Source organism: Stomoxys calcitrans, chromosome 5 (genome assembly GCF_963082655.1).
Source record: "Stomoxys calcitrans chromosome 5, idStoCalc2.1, whole genome shotgun sequence".
NCBI lineage: Eukaryota > Metazoa > Arthropoda > Insecta > Diptera > Muscidae > Stomoxys > Stomoxys calcitrans.
In genome coordinates this window covers 37,688,677-37,702,980 of record NC_081556.1, presented here as the reverse complement: position 1 = coordinate 37,702,980, position 14,304 = coordinate 37,688,677, and the positions used below count along the sequence as shown (strand labels likewise).

At 39.8% G+C, this 14,304-nt stretch overlaps 1 protein-coding gene across 1 annotated transcript; it reads right to left on the bottom strand.

The window, feature by feature from the left end:
* Positions 1 to 4,858: 4,858 nt before the first annotated feature.
* Positions 4,859 to 12,979, bottom strand: LOC106082150 (dynein regulatory complex protein 1 homolog). Its single transcript, XM_013244497.2, has 8 exons — positions 12,759 to 12,979; positions 12,533 to 12,696; positions 11,625 to 12,463; positions 8,643 to 8,802; positions 7,209 to 7,429; positions 6,974 to 7,147; positions 5,908 to 6,035; positions 4,859 to 5,197 (listed from the first exon to the last, which is right to left on the bottom strand). The coding sequence occupies exons 1-8, from the start codon at positions 12,944 to 12,946 to the stop codon at positions 4,960 to 4,962; spliced, it is 2,112 nt and encodes a 703-aa protein (XP_013099951.2). The 5' UTR covers positions 12,947 to 12,979; the 3' UTR covers positions 4,859 to 4,959.
* Between the last annotated feature and the right edge of the window lie 1,325 nt (positions 12,980 to 14,304).

Here is a 14,304-nt window from a genome sequence, read left to right as displayed (position 1 = left end):
ATTTGGTCCTACAGCATTGTTGGTGGCATATTTGGTTAACATTTTCCTCATTTCAATAAAGGGACAGCTAATCAGAGATTTTTGATTCATGTATGCCAGCCAAGGCTCAATCAGCGCTCACTAATATAAGGCTACTATGTCACTTACAAACATCAAAAAGTGTACAGGCTCCATGAACATTAAGAATGTCAAAATGTGCCCATTGAACATGATAAAAATAGGAGGAAAAGTAAGCAAGTAAAAGCGTGCTAAGTTCGGCCTGGCGGAATCTTATCCTCCACCATGGATCGCATTTGCCAAGTTCTTTGAATGACTTTTTCAAAATATATATGTATGAGCTACATAAGGTTATTGGCCGATATGGGTAAAAAATCGAGAAAAATTGCGCCCTCTAGTGGCTCAGAGTGTCAATAGGCAGATCGGTTTACACGGCAGCCATAACAGGTTATGAATCGATTTAGACCATATTTGGCACAGTCCGGACACATTTTTTTCCAGTCATACCAAAACGACATATACAAAATTTCAACCAAATAAGGATAAGAATTGCGTCCTTCCTCAGCGTTATGTGCAAAATGTCAGCCAAATCGGATAAGGATTGCGCCCTCTAGAGCCTCTAGAAGTCAAGACCCACGACCGGTTTACATGGCAGCTGAATCAAAACATGGACCGATTTGGTCCATTTACAATCCCAATCGACCTACACTAATAAGAAGTAGTTGTGCAAAATTTCAAGCGTCTAGCTTTACTCCTTGGAAAGATAGCATGCTTTCGACAGACGGACGGACAGACACGGTTAGTTCGACTTAAAATGTCACGACGATCAAGAATATATATACTTTATGGGGTCTGCGACGGATATTTCGAGTAGTTACAAACAGAGTGACGAAATAAGTAAACCCCCATTCTATGGTGGAGGGTATAAAATAACTGGTTGGCATTCTTAATAGTGTCAAAAATAAAAAAAAATTTGTCAGCCTTATTTAAGCCTAGTACTAACTTCGACTTTTCGCCCGAACAACTGTCAAAACGCATTATAAAAAAACATTGAACTATACCAATGGTGATCTGACAACTACGAGATTAAAAACCAGGATTTTTGGTCTCTTACTGATCTGGGCTGGAGGTTTGCTGCCCTACCCGGGACCTTTTATGTAGACGGAAGGGTTGGCATTCTTAATAGTGTCAAAAATTAAAAAAAAAATTGTCAACCTTATTTAAGCCTAGTACTAACTTTGACTTTTCGCCCGAACAACTGTCAAAACGCATTATAAAACAAGTAAAAGCGTGCTAAGTTCGGCCGGGCCGAATCTTATATACCCTCCACCATGGATCGCATTTGTCGAGTTCTTTTCCCGGCATCTCTTCTTAGGCAAAAAAGGATATAAGAAAAGAGTTGCTCTGCTATTAAAACGATATCAAGATATGGTCCGGTTCGGACCACAATTAAATTATATGTTGGAGACATGTGTAAAATTTCAGCCAATTCGTATAAGAATTGCATCCATTGGGGCTCACGAAGTCAAATAGAGAGAACGATTTATATGGGATCTGTATCGGGCTATAGAACGATTCAGACCATTATAAACACGTTTGTTTAATGTCATGAGAGGATCCGTCGTACAAAATTTCAGGCATATCGGATAATAATTGCGACCTCTAGGGGTCAAGAAGTCAAGATCCCAGATCGGTTTATATGGCAGCTATATCGGGTTATGAACCGATTTGAACCTTATTTGACACAGTTGTTGAAAGTAAAATAAAATACGTCATGCAAAATTTCAGCCTAATCGGATAGGAATTGCGCCCTCTAAAAGCTCAAGAAGTCAAATCCCCAGATCTGTTTATATGACAGCTATATCAGGTTATCGACCGATTTCAACCATACTTGGTTGAATATCAACCATACAGTTGTTGGATATCATAACGAAATACTTCGTGCAAAAATTCATTCAAATCGGATAAGAATTGTGCCCTCTAGAGGCTCAAGAAATCAAGACCCAAGATCGGTTTATATGGCAGCTATATCAGGTTATGAACCGATTTAAACCATACTTGGCACAGTTGTTGGGTATCATAACAAAACACGTCGTGCGAAATTCCATTCCATTCGGATAAGAATTGCGCCCTCTAGAGGCTCAAGAAGTCAAGACCCAAGATCGGTTTATATGGCAGCTATATGAGGTTATGGGCCGATTTGAACCATACTTGGCACAGTTGTTGGATATCATAACAAAACACGTCGTGCACAATTTCATTCTGATCGGATAAGAATTGTGCACGCTAGAGGCTCAAGAAATCAAGACCCAAGATCGGTTTATATGGCAGCTATGTCAGGTTATGGGCCGATTTGAACCATACTTGGCACAGTTGTTGGATATAATAACAAAACACGACGTGCAAAATTTCATTTTGATCGGATAAGAATTGCGCACGCTAGAGGCTCAAGAAGTCAAGACCCAAGATCGGTTTATATGGCAGCTATATCAGGTTATGGACCGATTTGAACTATACTTAGCACAGTTGTTGGATATCATAACAAAACACGTCGTGCAAAAATTCATTCCAATTGGATAAGAATTGCGCACGCTAGAGGCTCAAGAAGTCAAGACCCAAGATCGGTTTATATGGCAGCTATATCAGGTTATAGGCCGATTTGAACCATACTTGGTACAGTTGTTGGATATCATAACAAAACACGTCGTGCAAAATTTCATTCCTATCGGATAAGAATTGCGCACTCTAGAGGCTCAAGAAGTCAAGACCCAAGATCGGTTTATATGGCAGCTATATCAGGTTATGAACCGATTTGAACCATACTTGGCACAGTTGTTGGATATAATAACAAAACACGACGTGCAAAATTTCATTCAAATCGGGTAAGAATTGCGCACGCTAGAGGCTCAAGAAGTCAAGACCCAAGATCGGTTTATATGGCAGCTATATCAGGTTATGGACCGATTTGAACTATACTTGGCACAGTTGTTGGATATCATAACAAAACACGTCGTGCAAAAATTCATTCCAATCGGATAAGAATTGCGCACGCTAGAGGCTCAAGAAGTCAAGACCCAAGATCGGTTTATATGGCAGCTATATCAGGTTATGGACCGATTTGAACTATACTTGGCGCAGTTGTTGGATATCATAACAAAACACGTCGTGCAAAATTTCATTCCAATCGGATAAGAATTGCGCACTCTAGAGGCTCAAGAAGTCAAGACCCAAGATCGGTTTATATGGCAGCTATATCAAAACATGGACCGATATGGCCCATTTACAATACCAACCGACCTACACTAATAAGAAGTATTTGTGCAAAATTTCAAGCGGCTAGCTTTACCCCTTCGGAAGTTAGCGTGCTTTCGACAGACAGACGGACGGACGGACGGACGGACGGACGGACGGACGGACGGACAGACGGACGGACATGGCTAGATCGACATAAAATGTCACGACGATCAAGAATATATATACTTTATGGGGTCTCAGACGAATATTTCGAGTAGTTACAAACAGAATGACGAAATTAGTATACCCCCCATCTTATGGTGGAGGGTATAAAAACATCGAACTATACCAATGGTAATCTGACGACTACGAGATTAAAAACCAAGATTTTTGGTTCCTTACTGATCTGGGATGGAGGTTTGCTGCCCTACCCGGGACCTTTTATGTAGACGGATGGGTGTAAATTAAATGAAGCCCTACAGGCTTCTGTAGGAATAAAGCGTCTTTCGGTCCTGGAGGCACAGAAGACGATGTCGAAAAGGTAGCGGCGGCCCAATCAAACGGTGATGATGGCTCTGACTTCGGGTCATGTGAGAACGAGACTCAGGCTCAGATGGGTTCCGGGCTATAAGAGTGTGACGGGGAATGTAGTGGCCGACGGGCAGACAAGAAATGGTTCGCGTTGATAGAGCTACGGAATCAATGAACCTTCCTATATGTGAGTCTCTTGGTAGAGTAGACGCCTTATCCGATGACAGTGAGACCTCCTATATGTGAGCTCTTTGGTAGGGTAGACGACAGCGTGCATGAAGTGTGATTAATGTCATTGGGTTTAGGCGAAGACCCTTTGGCTCAGTATTTTGCGTAACAGGACATCACTTATCCTGGACCTGAGGAAGCATTAGTTGGGACTGCTGATAGAACTCCCAACTCCAGTTCCTTGACATCACGCTGAAAGCAGACTTCTGAAGGGTAACCATGTCCTCACTTGACATTTGGACACCAGGGCTCAAATCCGGGCGAGAACATCAGCGGACGTTATCCACTCCTTGGGCTGGCGACGACCTTCTGTGTTGCCATGAAGTGTATTTTTAGGCTTCAAAGTTAAAAATTGTTTATCTTTTGCGCTTTTGCGGTATTTGTTTGCAGAGTTCCATTTTTAATGCGTTTTTAATATGTAAGTCCACGATAATAGTATGTAAGTCCACCCTTAGATAAGGTAGCAAAGGCCAATGTAGCTCAGAGGTTAGCATGTCCGCCATTGACAAATACAAGCGAAAACATCATCGAACATTATCCCCTCCTAGTGCTAGCGACACTTGCGGTATTAATACCTTAGGTAATAAGCCTTGTAAACTTCTCTACTACGTCGTGTCGCTCTGTGGTATGCCATTCGGACTCGGCAATAGAAAGGAGACTTCTTATCACTGAACTTATATCGGACAGCACTCTTTGATATAAGAAAAGTATACCCACTGCTCCCCAATGGAATGTTGGCCTTCTATGAAAAACAGCCTGGTGAAGGTAGCGATCAGCTGTCTTTGTTTTCACTTTTTTGACACTTTTCCCATACCATCTACATGGGTCCTTTCCACTTTTTGATGTTGGATTATTGAACAGATGATCATCCCCTAATTAAAATCTTTTTATTTTATTATTTTTTAACTAAAAACAAAATCTTGATATATTTATTAAAAAAGATAACATATTCCATTGATTTTATGGAATTTACAATTTTTGTAATAAATGTTTCAATTCAGCATTCTGCTTTTGCAAAAACACACATTCACTGTCCAACTCGGAACGCTTCTTCAAAACTTCCAGATAATGATTGAGACCATGTTCAACAGTCTTCCAAACATTTTGTTTATCAGTAGGCATGAAGGAGGCAAATTGTTGCCAATATTTGCGTATGTGTTCATCGTCAAAAGCCAGGAGATCCACTTCGGTATCGGTAGATAAGGTTCTAAAAAAGTTGCACGAATTAAAATTTTTGTAATAAACAAAAATTAAAAAAAAAATCTCATCCGCTTGTTTCTCTTATGCGACGAGCTCAATGATCGGAGATTTTTGCCATGGAAAAGGAAAGCCAGAGATCACAACACACATCAGCCACTATGGGACGCGTTTCGTCATTTGGTTAGAATCACTCATCGGCCATAATAGGTAAGGAGGCTTCAAGGGTCATACATTGGTAGATCGTACTTGTGTCGAATATACCGCGAAAATGTGTCTACGGTATAAGCACAACACTATCACAAGTCCGACACCTTTCACCCTTCACACCTAATATGGACACACCAACCACTATGGGACGCGTTTCGTCATTTGGTTCGAATAACTCATCGGCCATATTAAGTGTGGAGGTTTCAAGGGCGGGCCATACATTGGTACATCGTACGATAAGAACGACACTAACACAAGTCCGACACCTTTAACCCTTCACACCTAATATGGCCGATGAGTTATTCTAACCAAATTACGAAACGTGTCCCATAGTGGTTGGTGTGAGTTGTGATCTACGGCTTTTCGATTGCAAAAATCTCCGATCATTGAGTTCGCTTCGAAAGAGAAACAAACGAAATATTGTGAAATTAAATGATGTTCGTCCTAACAGGCAAAAAAAAAACTTGAAAATTAATTTTTTTGGAATTTCAATATTATACTCTGACATACTTTTTAGTTTCCACCACATGTCCTGATTTTTTATTAATTTGTTGGCGTGTAAATTCATTGAGGGCAGTCATAACCAAGGCAGGTTCCATGACCAACATATGATTGGAACAAGGTGAAGAAAGGGAACTCTGGAAAAAATCTCATAAATTAAATGTTTTCCATAGAAACCCCATAGAAAACCGGGCTGAATTGAAGGTTTCCCATAGAAAACCAGGCTGAATTAAAGGATTCCCATAGAAAACCTCATTCAGCCAGGCTGAATTGAAGGTTTCCCATAGAAAACCTTATTTAGCCACGCTGTATTGAAGGTTTCCCATAGAAAACCTTATTCAGCCAGGCTGAATTGATAGTTTCCCATAGAAAACCTTATTCAGCCAGCCTGAATTGAAGATTTGCCATAGAAAAACTTATTCAGCCAGGCTGAATTGAAGATTTCTCATAGAAAACCTTATTCAGCCAGGCTGAATTGAAGGTTTCCCATAGAAAACCTTATTCAACCAGGCTGAATTGAAGGTTTCCCATAGAAAACCTTATTTAGCCAGGCTGAATTGAAGGTTTCCCATAGAAAACCTTATTCAGCCAGGCTGAATTGAAGGTTTCCCATAGAAAACCTTATTCAGCCAGGCTGAATTGAAGGTTTCCCATAGAAAACCTTATTCAGCCAGGCTGAATTGAAGGTTTCCCATAGAAAACCTTATTCAGCCAGGCTGAATTGAAGGTTTCCCATAGAAAACCTTATTCAGCCAGGCTGAATTGAAGGTTTTCCATAGAAAACCTTATTCAGCCAGGCTGAATTGAAGGTTTCCCATAGAAAATATTATTCAAACAGACTGAATTGAAGGTTTCCCATAGAAAACCTTATTTAGCCAGGCTGAATTGAAGGTTTTACCTAGAAAAACTTATTCTGCCGGGGTGAATTGAGGGTTTCCTGTAGAAAACGTAAAGTTTTGCTGTAGAAACCTTTATTCATTCTGGCTAAATTGAAGTATTTGTCCTAAAGAAACCTTATTCAGCCAAGCAGAATTGAATGTTCCCCTATGACTGAACTCCTAATCCGTATACATACCTCAGATGAACTTTCCGTTTGATCTTCTTTCTCCTCACCATTCTCCTTTCGAAATGAATACAAAGATTTCAAAGATTTTGTTGCCAAGCCACTGGAACAATTGGGACACCAAGAGTAGGGTTCAAAATAGGTTACCAAACTGGAAACCACATCTATGTCAGTGATGTGTAAGGCCTACAATGTCGAATTATTACAACCAATAGAGTAATTCTAATATTTCAATTTTCTTACTTACCGAAAATATATTTTCTATTCTAACCAAACATTTTTCCTCATCTGTATAGGGTTTTAAAATCTGCAATAGACGTTCCTCTACCAAAAATCCAGCTTTATCGGATATTTTTTGTAAAATATCATTTAATTGTCTTTGATTTACTCTTCTGGCAAATTGTGGGTTGTCGGGAGTAAAACGATTTCTGTTGCGAGAATAGGCTGAGGCGGTTTTGGGTTTGTTTACTGAAAAAGAATAGAAAATTTTTTTATATAGCAACTAGACGCGTGATCAGTTGAGAAGTCATCGAGCTCTAGAACACGATTCTGCAATAGAATAACAGAGTAAGCGATATCATTACTAAGCTGACAACATTACAAAAAATTACATTGTTCGGGAGCGTAATGAAGGAAATTGAAAAAAATTTACCGCAGAATCCAGTATAATCCTCAGGACGCAATGGATGCTTCCACCACCTCCGAGAAAGCTGGTATGTGGATCTGATTTGCTGAGAACAGAATACACGCGGCCACCGAAAAAACCGAGCTCCCTAGCTTCAAGAATCTTATTGAGCGAAAAGAAGGCGCGCTGAAAGGCGAGCCGAGATTGTCAATGCGATAAAGATTGTGAGTGCGATAAAACTGGTCACATACAAGGCGTTAAAATTTAATATTTTTCATGTGTTTTGCCTTTGTGACATTTAATCTTTTTGTTCATTTGTTTGTAAAATTGATGTACACAGTAATGGATTCATCTGAAGAAGAGTATTTCCAAAAAATTGGAAAGTATTTTCCAAAAAATTGGATAAACATCCAATTTCACTAAAAAAGAGTAAATTTGGTGAATTTCATTATTTATGTAATGCTGGAAAAAATTTCTATTATTATTTAGTCGATATACATTTTTTTATTTTTAAAAAATGAAAAGCGCTTTGGAACTCTTTTCTCCCACTCAATCAGCTTTGCTCTCTGCTCTGCTCGGCTTTCACTGTGTTACACACAAGCTTATTTGTATTGAGTTGTATGTAACCAGTTTTATCGCACTGACAATCTTTATCGCATTGACAATCTCGACTCGGCTTTCAACGCGCACTCTGTTAGCATCCTTTTACTGGATAACCAATGATCGTTCAAATGAAACTCCATCGGAAAATGATGGCAGCATGTTAGTAGCACCATTAATCTTCAATACTATCGACCAAACCCCCCTTAGTAGACGTTGCACGATCTACCTTTGTTTACGGGTTTAGGGAAGAAGTTCTGGACTGATCAAAAAGCTCTTTAATGAGTGCAGGAATGAAGAGTCTCTAAGAAACTCCTGACAATATCCGAAAGACTTATCAGGGAGATACTTAGATTTGCCCGTACAATCCATTGGCGCCAATACCAGTGGGATTAAGGTTGCAATAGTTGGATCTTTCAAAGATAGTCTTCTTGAAGGCAAATTTTTGGTACTTACCATTTCTGTTACTTTTCGTATAGTCCAATTTATCCAAATCTACCTGGGGCTTTTCCCAACGCCGCGCCAACTGTTGCTCATACAATATACGATCGATTTCCCAAACTTTGGTAAGCATATCTTTGATTTCCTTAAAATGCATGCTCCAGACTTTGGTGAACTAGAAACAGAGAGTGGGAAATGTATCATTAACGTGAAGACTAAACATTGCCATAGAAACAAAAGAAATGGAGAAAGAGACAGACAGACAAAATGACAGATAGTTGGAGGGAAGTGAGGACCTACGATATTATATATTGCCGACAGGATAGCCTAATGGGACTAGAGAGTGGTAGAAGGGAAGACAGAAAAAATGATAGACAGGCGAATAAATAGGCCAATGGAAGGACAGAAAATAAGGAAGAACAGAGAGGCTGATGGAGAATTTTTTAAGGAATTCCATACAGTGGATTTGACTTGCACTTCATAGAATTCCAATGTTGTACTGAGTAGTAATCGATAAGCGATAAGCGATAACCGATAAGAATGACCGATAAATCGTAACCAATCATTTACACAGCAACCGCGTGATTTATGCCAGCGGTTAAAATACCTCAGTTAAAGCATGCGAAAGCAGCGGATCTCTAATGGTCTGATGGGATTGGTGGTCCCAATAATTTTTTCAGTAGAACTGAAGAGGATCTAGAAACTAACGATTATATGAGGGGGCCATCGTAGCGCAGAGGTTACCATGTCCACCTATGACGCTGAACACCTGGGTTCGAATCCTGGCGAGACCATCAGAAAAAATTTTCAACGGTGGTTTTCCCCTCCTTATGCTGGCAACATTTGTGAGGAACTATGCCATGTAAAACTTCTCTCCAAATAGGTGTCGCACTGCGGTTTTTATAAAGGAGGCCCCTTATCATTGAACTTGAATCGAACTGCACTCATTGATATGTGAGAAGTTTGCCAGGCATTTGCATGAGGATCTCATGATTTGAACACTCGAAGTACTTCAACCTAGGCGGCAGTATTGCTATGTTGCACTGTTTTGCCAAGTCCCTCTCGATATCTGAATGGAGCGATAATCATATAAGCGAGATGGAGAACTATTCGTCGCATCCGTGGTTTACAGGCCGGACGAAGTTATAAACGTCAACGCAGACCCACTCTTCCAAGGCGCTGGGACCAGACGGACTTTCTACATCGATGTTGAAGAACCTAGGTATACCGAAATATACCAAGATCCTTAAGCAATCTCTGGACACTTATGGTACCCGATGTCTGGAAAATCTGCTGAGTGGTTCAGCTACAGACATGCTATGATGCTAAACACTTGGGTTCGGATCCTGGCGAGAATATCAGACAAGTTGTTCAGCTGTGGTTTGACATTTATGAGGTATACAACCATATAAAAGTTCTCCAGTATGTAGTGTCGCTCTGCGGATCGCCGTTTGAACTCTGCAATGAGCTCAAAACTTGAATCGGACAACAGTTATTGATGTGATAGAAAAATCCCCGCTGTTCCTGAATGGAACGTTCATCACAAATTGGCAATTTTGATACCGCTACTTGAATCGGACAATAAAACTTGAATGAGACAAGTCATTGATATGAGAGAAGTATCCCCGCTGTTCCTTAAGACCAGGGGTGTTTGTTGAATTCCTGGAATTTAGGGAGTCACATAGATTTCTAAACGGGTGTAGTGTCTTTCAGGCGGAGATCTTTGCCATCCTCATGGTTTTGGATGTGATCCTGGGTTGGAAGTGGCGGTTCTGTAAGACGGCTCACAAGGCCTTGGCTGCGGGTCATGTGAAGCCGAGGCTTATCGAGAGCTGCAAGGAACTGTTGGCTGTGTAAGAAGGGGAAGATTTGGCGTGGGCTGGCCATGCAGGTTGACAAAAACCCTGTGGCTGATGTTTTGGAGGACCAAGTCACAGATTGTGCTGGGGCTCAGGAAGCGCGATGTTTAGTCGCTGACATCGCAATGGGCAAAGGGATAACAAGAATTTCTGTAAGGTGTGTACGGATGAGGAGGAATTGGAGACAGCATCTGCCTTTCCATTGCTCATGTTGGTGGGGAAAAGTCGTAGTAGAAACACCTCCTCCCCACCATGCTCGCTTTGGTGGGGAGTAGGTGTAAAGAAACGCCTCTTTTCTTCTCTAAGCTCTATACAGACATTCGAACCTCGTGTCATTCTAGACTTCTGATAATTTCGTATTCTTTGTATATAAATCTGACCTTCTGATATCATAAAATCGAAATTTAGTTATATAGCCGCTATATAGACCGATCTCCAGACTTCAAGTCTTGAGGCAATAAATTGGTAATTTTTCATCAGATTTCAATGAAAATTGGCACAGTGAGTTCTGGTAGACCCCTACCCATTCCTGTCAAATGTGGTCCAGATCGGAAAATATCTGGATATAGCTGTTATATAAACCGATCTCCCGATATAGAGAATTGAGTCCATAAAAGGAGCATTTTTCATCCGATTTTGATGAAATTTGAAACCGTGAGCTTTGGTACCCCTATACGCCTTTTTGATGAATATCGTCCAGATCGGATCATATTTGGAAGTAGCTGCCATATACACCGATCTCCCGATATAGAGTATTGAGTCCATAAAAGGAGCATTTTTCATCCGATTTTGATGAAATTTAAAACAGTGAGCTTTGGTACCATTTGGTACCAATTACCAGATCTCCCGATATAGAGTACTGAACCTGGTTGGTATTTTGAGTTTCGATTTGTTTGAGGTTTATCGTTGACATGGAAAGTTCAGGTTGCATGTAGTGAAATACTCCGTAATTTAGCAGATAATCAGAGGTTACGAGTGGGGGTCTCAATAAGAGGCAGGCCTCTTACATAAATAATGAGAGCTATTCCATTCCTTCCTATAGGTAGAAAACTTCCCAGAAATTAATTTACCCCAGCCACGGTAGAGGATTTCAAATATTCTACAAAGGCTTCATCCTTTCCCCCTTTCACTCACTCACCTTATTTCTATTGCTTTTGCAAAAATGTTCCGATTTCAATTGCAAATCATTGATGCTGCCATGCAATTTCTGTATGTCATTGGTCAAACGTTCCATAGTCTGGCGATTATTTTGCTTTAAGGTTTCCAGTTTTTTCCTCAATATCACAATGGATTCATTGAATTTGGCCACTCTACGCTTTTGCTGATTATTAATGATGATATTTTCCTCATTACGTTTCTGCAGCACCTGGTAGTTGTAGTCAATCTTTTCCGAATTCATTAAAATATTGGCACGAGTTTTGCGTATTTCCAGCTCCAACATTTCAGCATCCTTTTCCAAACGTATGCGAGTGGCCCTTGTTATCTCCTCCTGCTTGTGGCGTATTTTCTCCAGCTCATCGGCATAAAGTTCCTGCTTCTCTTTGACTATCAACATTTTCACCGTCTCCTTAAGGGACAAATGCTCATAGATGGTATACCATTTGTCCATTGAGGCCTTGTGTAGTTTTTTCTTTTCATTATCTATGGTCTCCTGGAGTTCATAGAGATTCTCCTTATAGGATTTCTTTAAAAGTTCTATCTGGTCATCAATTCGTTCCACTAGGAAACAAACATCCTGTGATTGTTTATCCTGATCGGCATAATATTTGGCATTAATGCGCTTCAGCTCCATTTGGCACTTGGCAATCAATTGATCCTTGCTTTCGATCATTTGGGCTATGCTTTCACGTTGCTTTTGCATTTCATCGAATATGGCCATGGGTTCACGCATATCATTCATTTCCAACCACTTGGCATTGATTTGATCGAAGAGTTTTAGGGTTTCGGAAGCCTCAAGCTCCAAATCATTTTGAAGATCTGAAAAGCAAAAAAGAAAAATTGAACCCTTTTACTTTGCTTGGAGTGGGTAAAGAAAAAAACCCCTACCTGCTTCCCTTTGTTTCTTGTGGCGGCATTGCAGCAGCTCTTGCTGTTCATTGGCCGCCTTGATATTGTTAACCAATTCATTGCCAAAATTCAATAACTCCTCCAAATTTCTGTCACTCTTTTCTAATTGCAATTCTATGCCACTTTTGTCCTTGCCCTGGGGACTACAAAAAAGAAGATTGAATATTGGTCTGCTAGCACTTTGAGTTGCTTTTTCTATACTCACAGCTCCTGTAACTTTTCCTGCAAATTTTGCCACATCATTTTACTACGGCCATCCAGTTGATTGGGCATGTTATCTTTGCTATTTCTTTTCGACCCCACATAGGGAACAAATCCGGTCTGCAGGCTATCTTCGGACAGTTCCCCAACCAAAGCATTTTGCACTTCATCTGTCTCAGAACATTTATCCATATTTAATACAATAAAGAAATTTAAAAATAATAGGAATATTTTTGCAATATTTTTACAAATACAATAAGTCGTCAACAAAAAAATTTGTTTTATGATATAACCATAGTAACCGTCGTTTATTTTGAATGGCAAACCAAACCAAAGATGGCAATGCCAGCCATTGGCTAAGCAGAGTTGTCATATTAAAACTCTTATCGTAGCCATAAACCAGTTAGCTAGAATTATAAGTGGATTGTAAGTCGTTCTAAGTAGTCAACAAAAGTAATTGTTTTATGATATAACCATAGTAACCGTTGTTTATTTTGAAAATGAATCAATTACCCACAGATGGCAGTGCCAGCCAGTGGCTAAGCAAAGTTGCCATTTTCAAACAATATCTTACTTTTATCCTAGCCATAAACCCTTTAGCTAGAATTACAACTGTGGACTGTATGTGGCTCCATTCGTTGTCAATAGATGGCACTATGATGGCAGCAACCTTATTTACTTTAATACTTATGGGTTATTTACACCTACAGATTTATGTTCCAAAATGCAAATGAATATCCCCGTTTATATTGCTCTTTAAATCCGGATTTAAAGGCTCAATCATCTGTTTTTTCTTTATAAAATCAACGTGAGAGGGCTTTAAATGCAGATTTAATGAGCAGTATAAGACCACATTTCCACTAGGAGCAAATCTAGATATGGGACGAGATTTCAGAAATCTCGTGTTTTGCACACATTTGAAATGTGGGCAAATCTACTTATTTGAGGAGATTTGCAGCAAATCTCCTTCCAAATTAAAATGCAACACTGCGTTTGCATTGAATATCGGTTATTATAGGGATTTTCTTATTGAAATTTTAAAATTTAGTAGTAATTTAATAAAATCGTTTCACAAACTTAATTGCTGACCGCATTGTATATGCTGAACACAATAAAAATGCTAATCGCAATAAAAACGCTGTCAAAAACGTCACTGTTGACAAATAAAACCCGCATAAATCGTAGTGGAGATTATCTCAAATCAAGTTGCTTTGGGCTCTAGTGGAAACATGGTTTAAAAGGAGTTTATGATACATCGGGTTTTTTCCAGTCCAGACGCTGAACCCAATTTTCGACGGTTTTCAAGCATAAATCGGCCGATACTGCTGCAGTTTCGTGTTCGATATTCGAACGAAATCGTCTCTGACTTGTTGACATAGACCAAATTATTTCCTTTTACAGGTAGTGACAGTTGCCCAACAACAATATATTGAGTACACTATCTGTCAAAATCAGTGATTAGTGCAACTCTGATTTTGTGTATGTTACTAGTTCGCTCCATTTTTCGTTGTTTGTGTGTATGGGATGGTTCTTAACTACAATACACACAC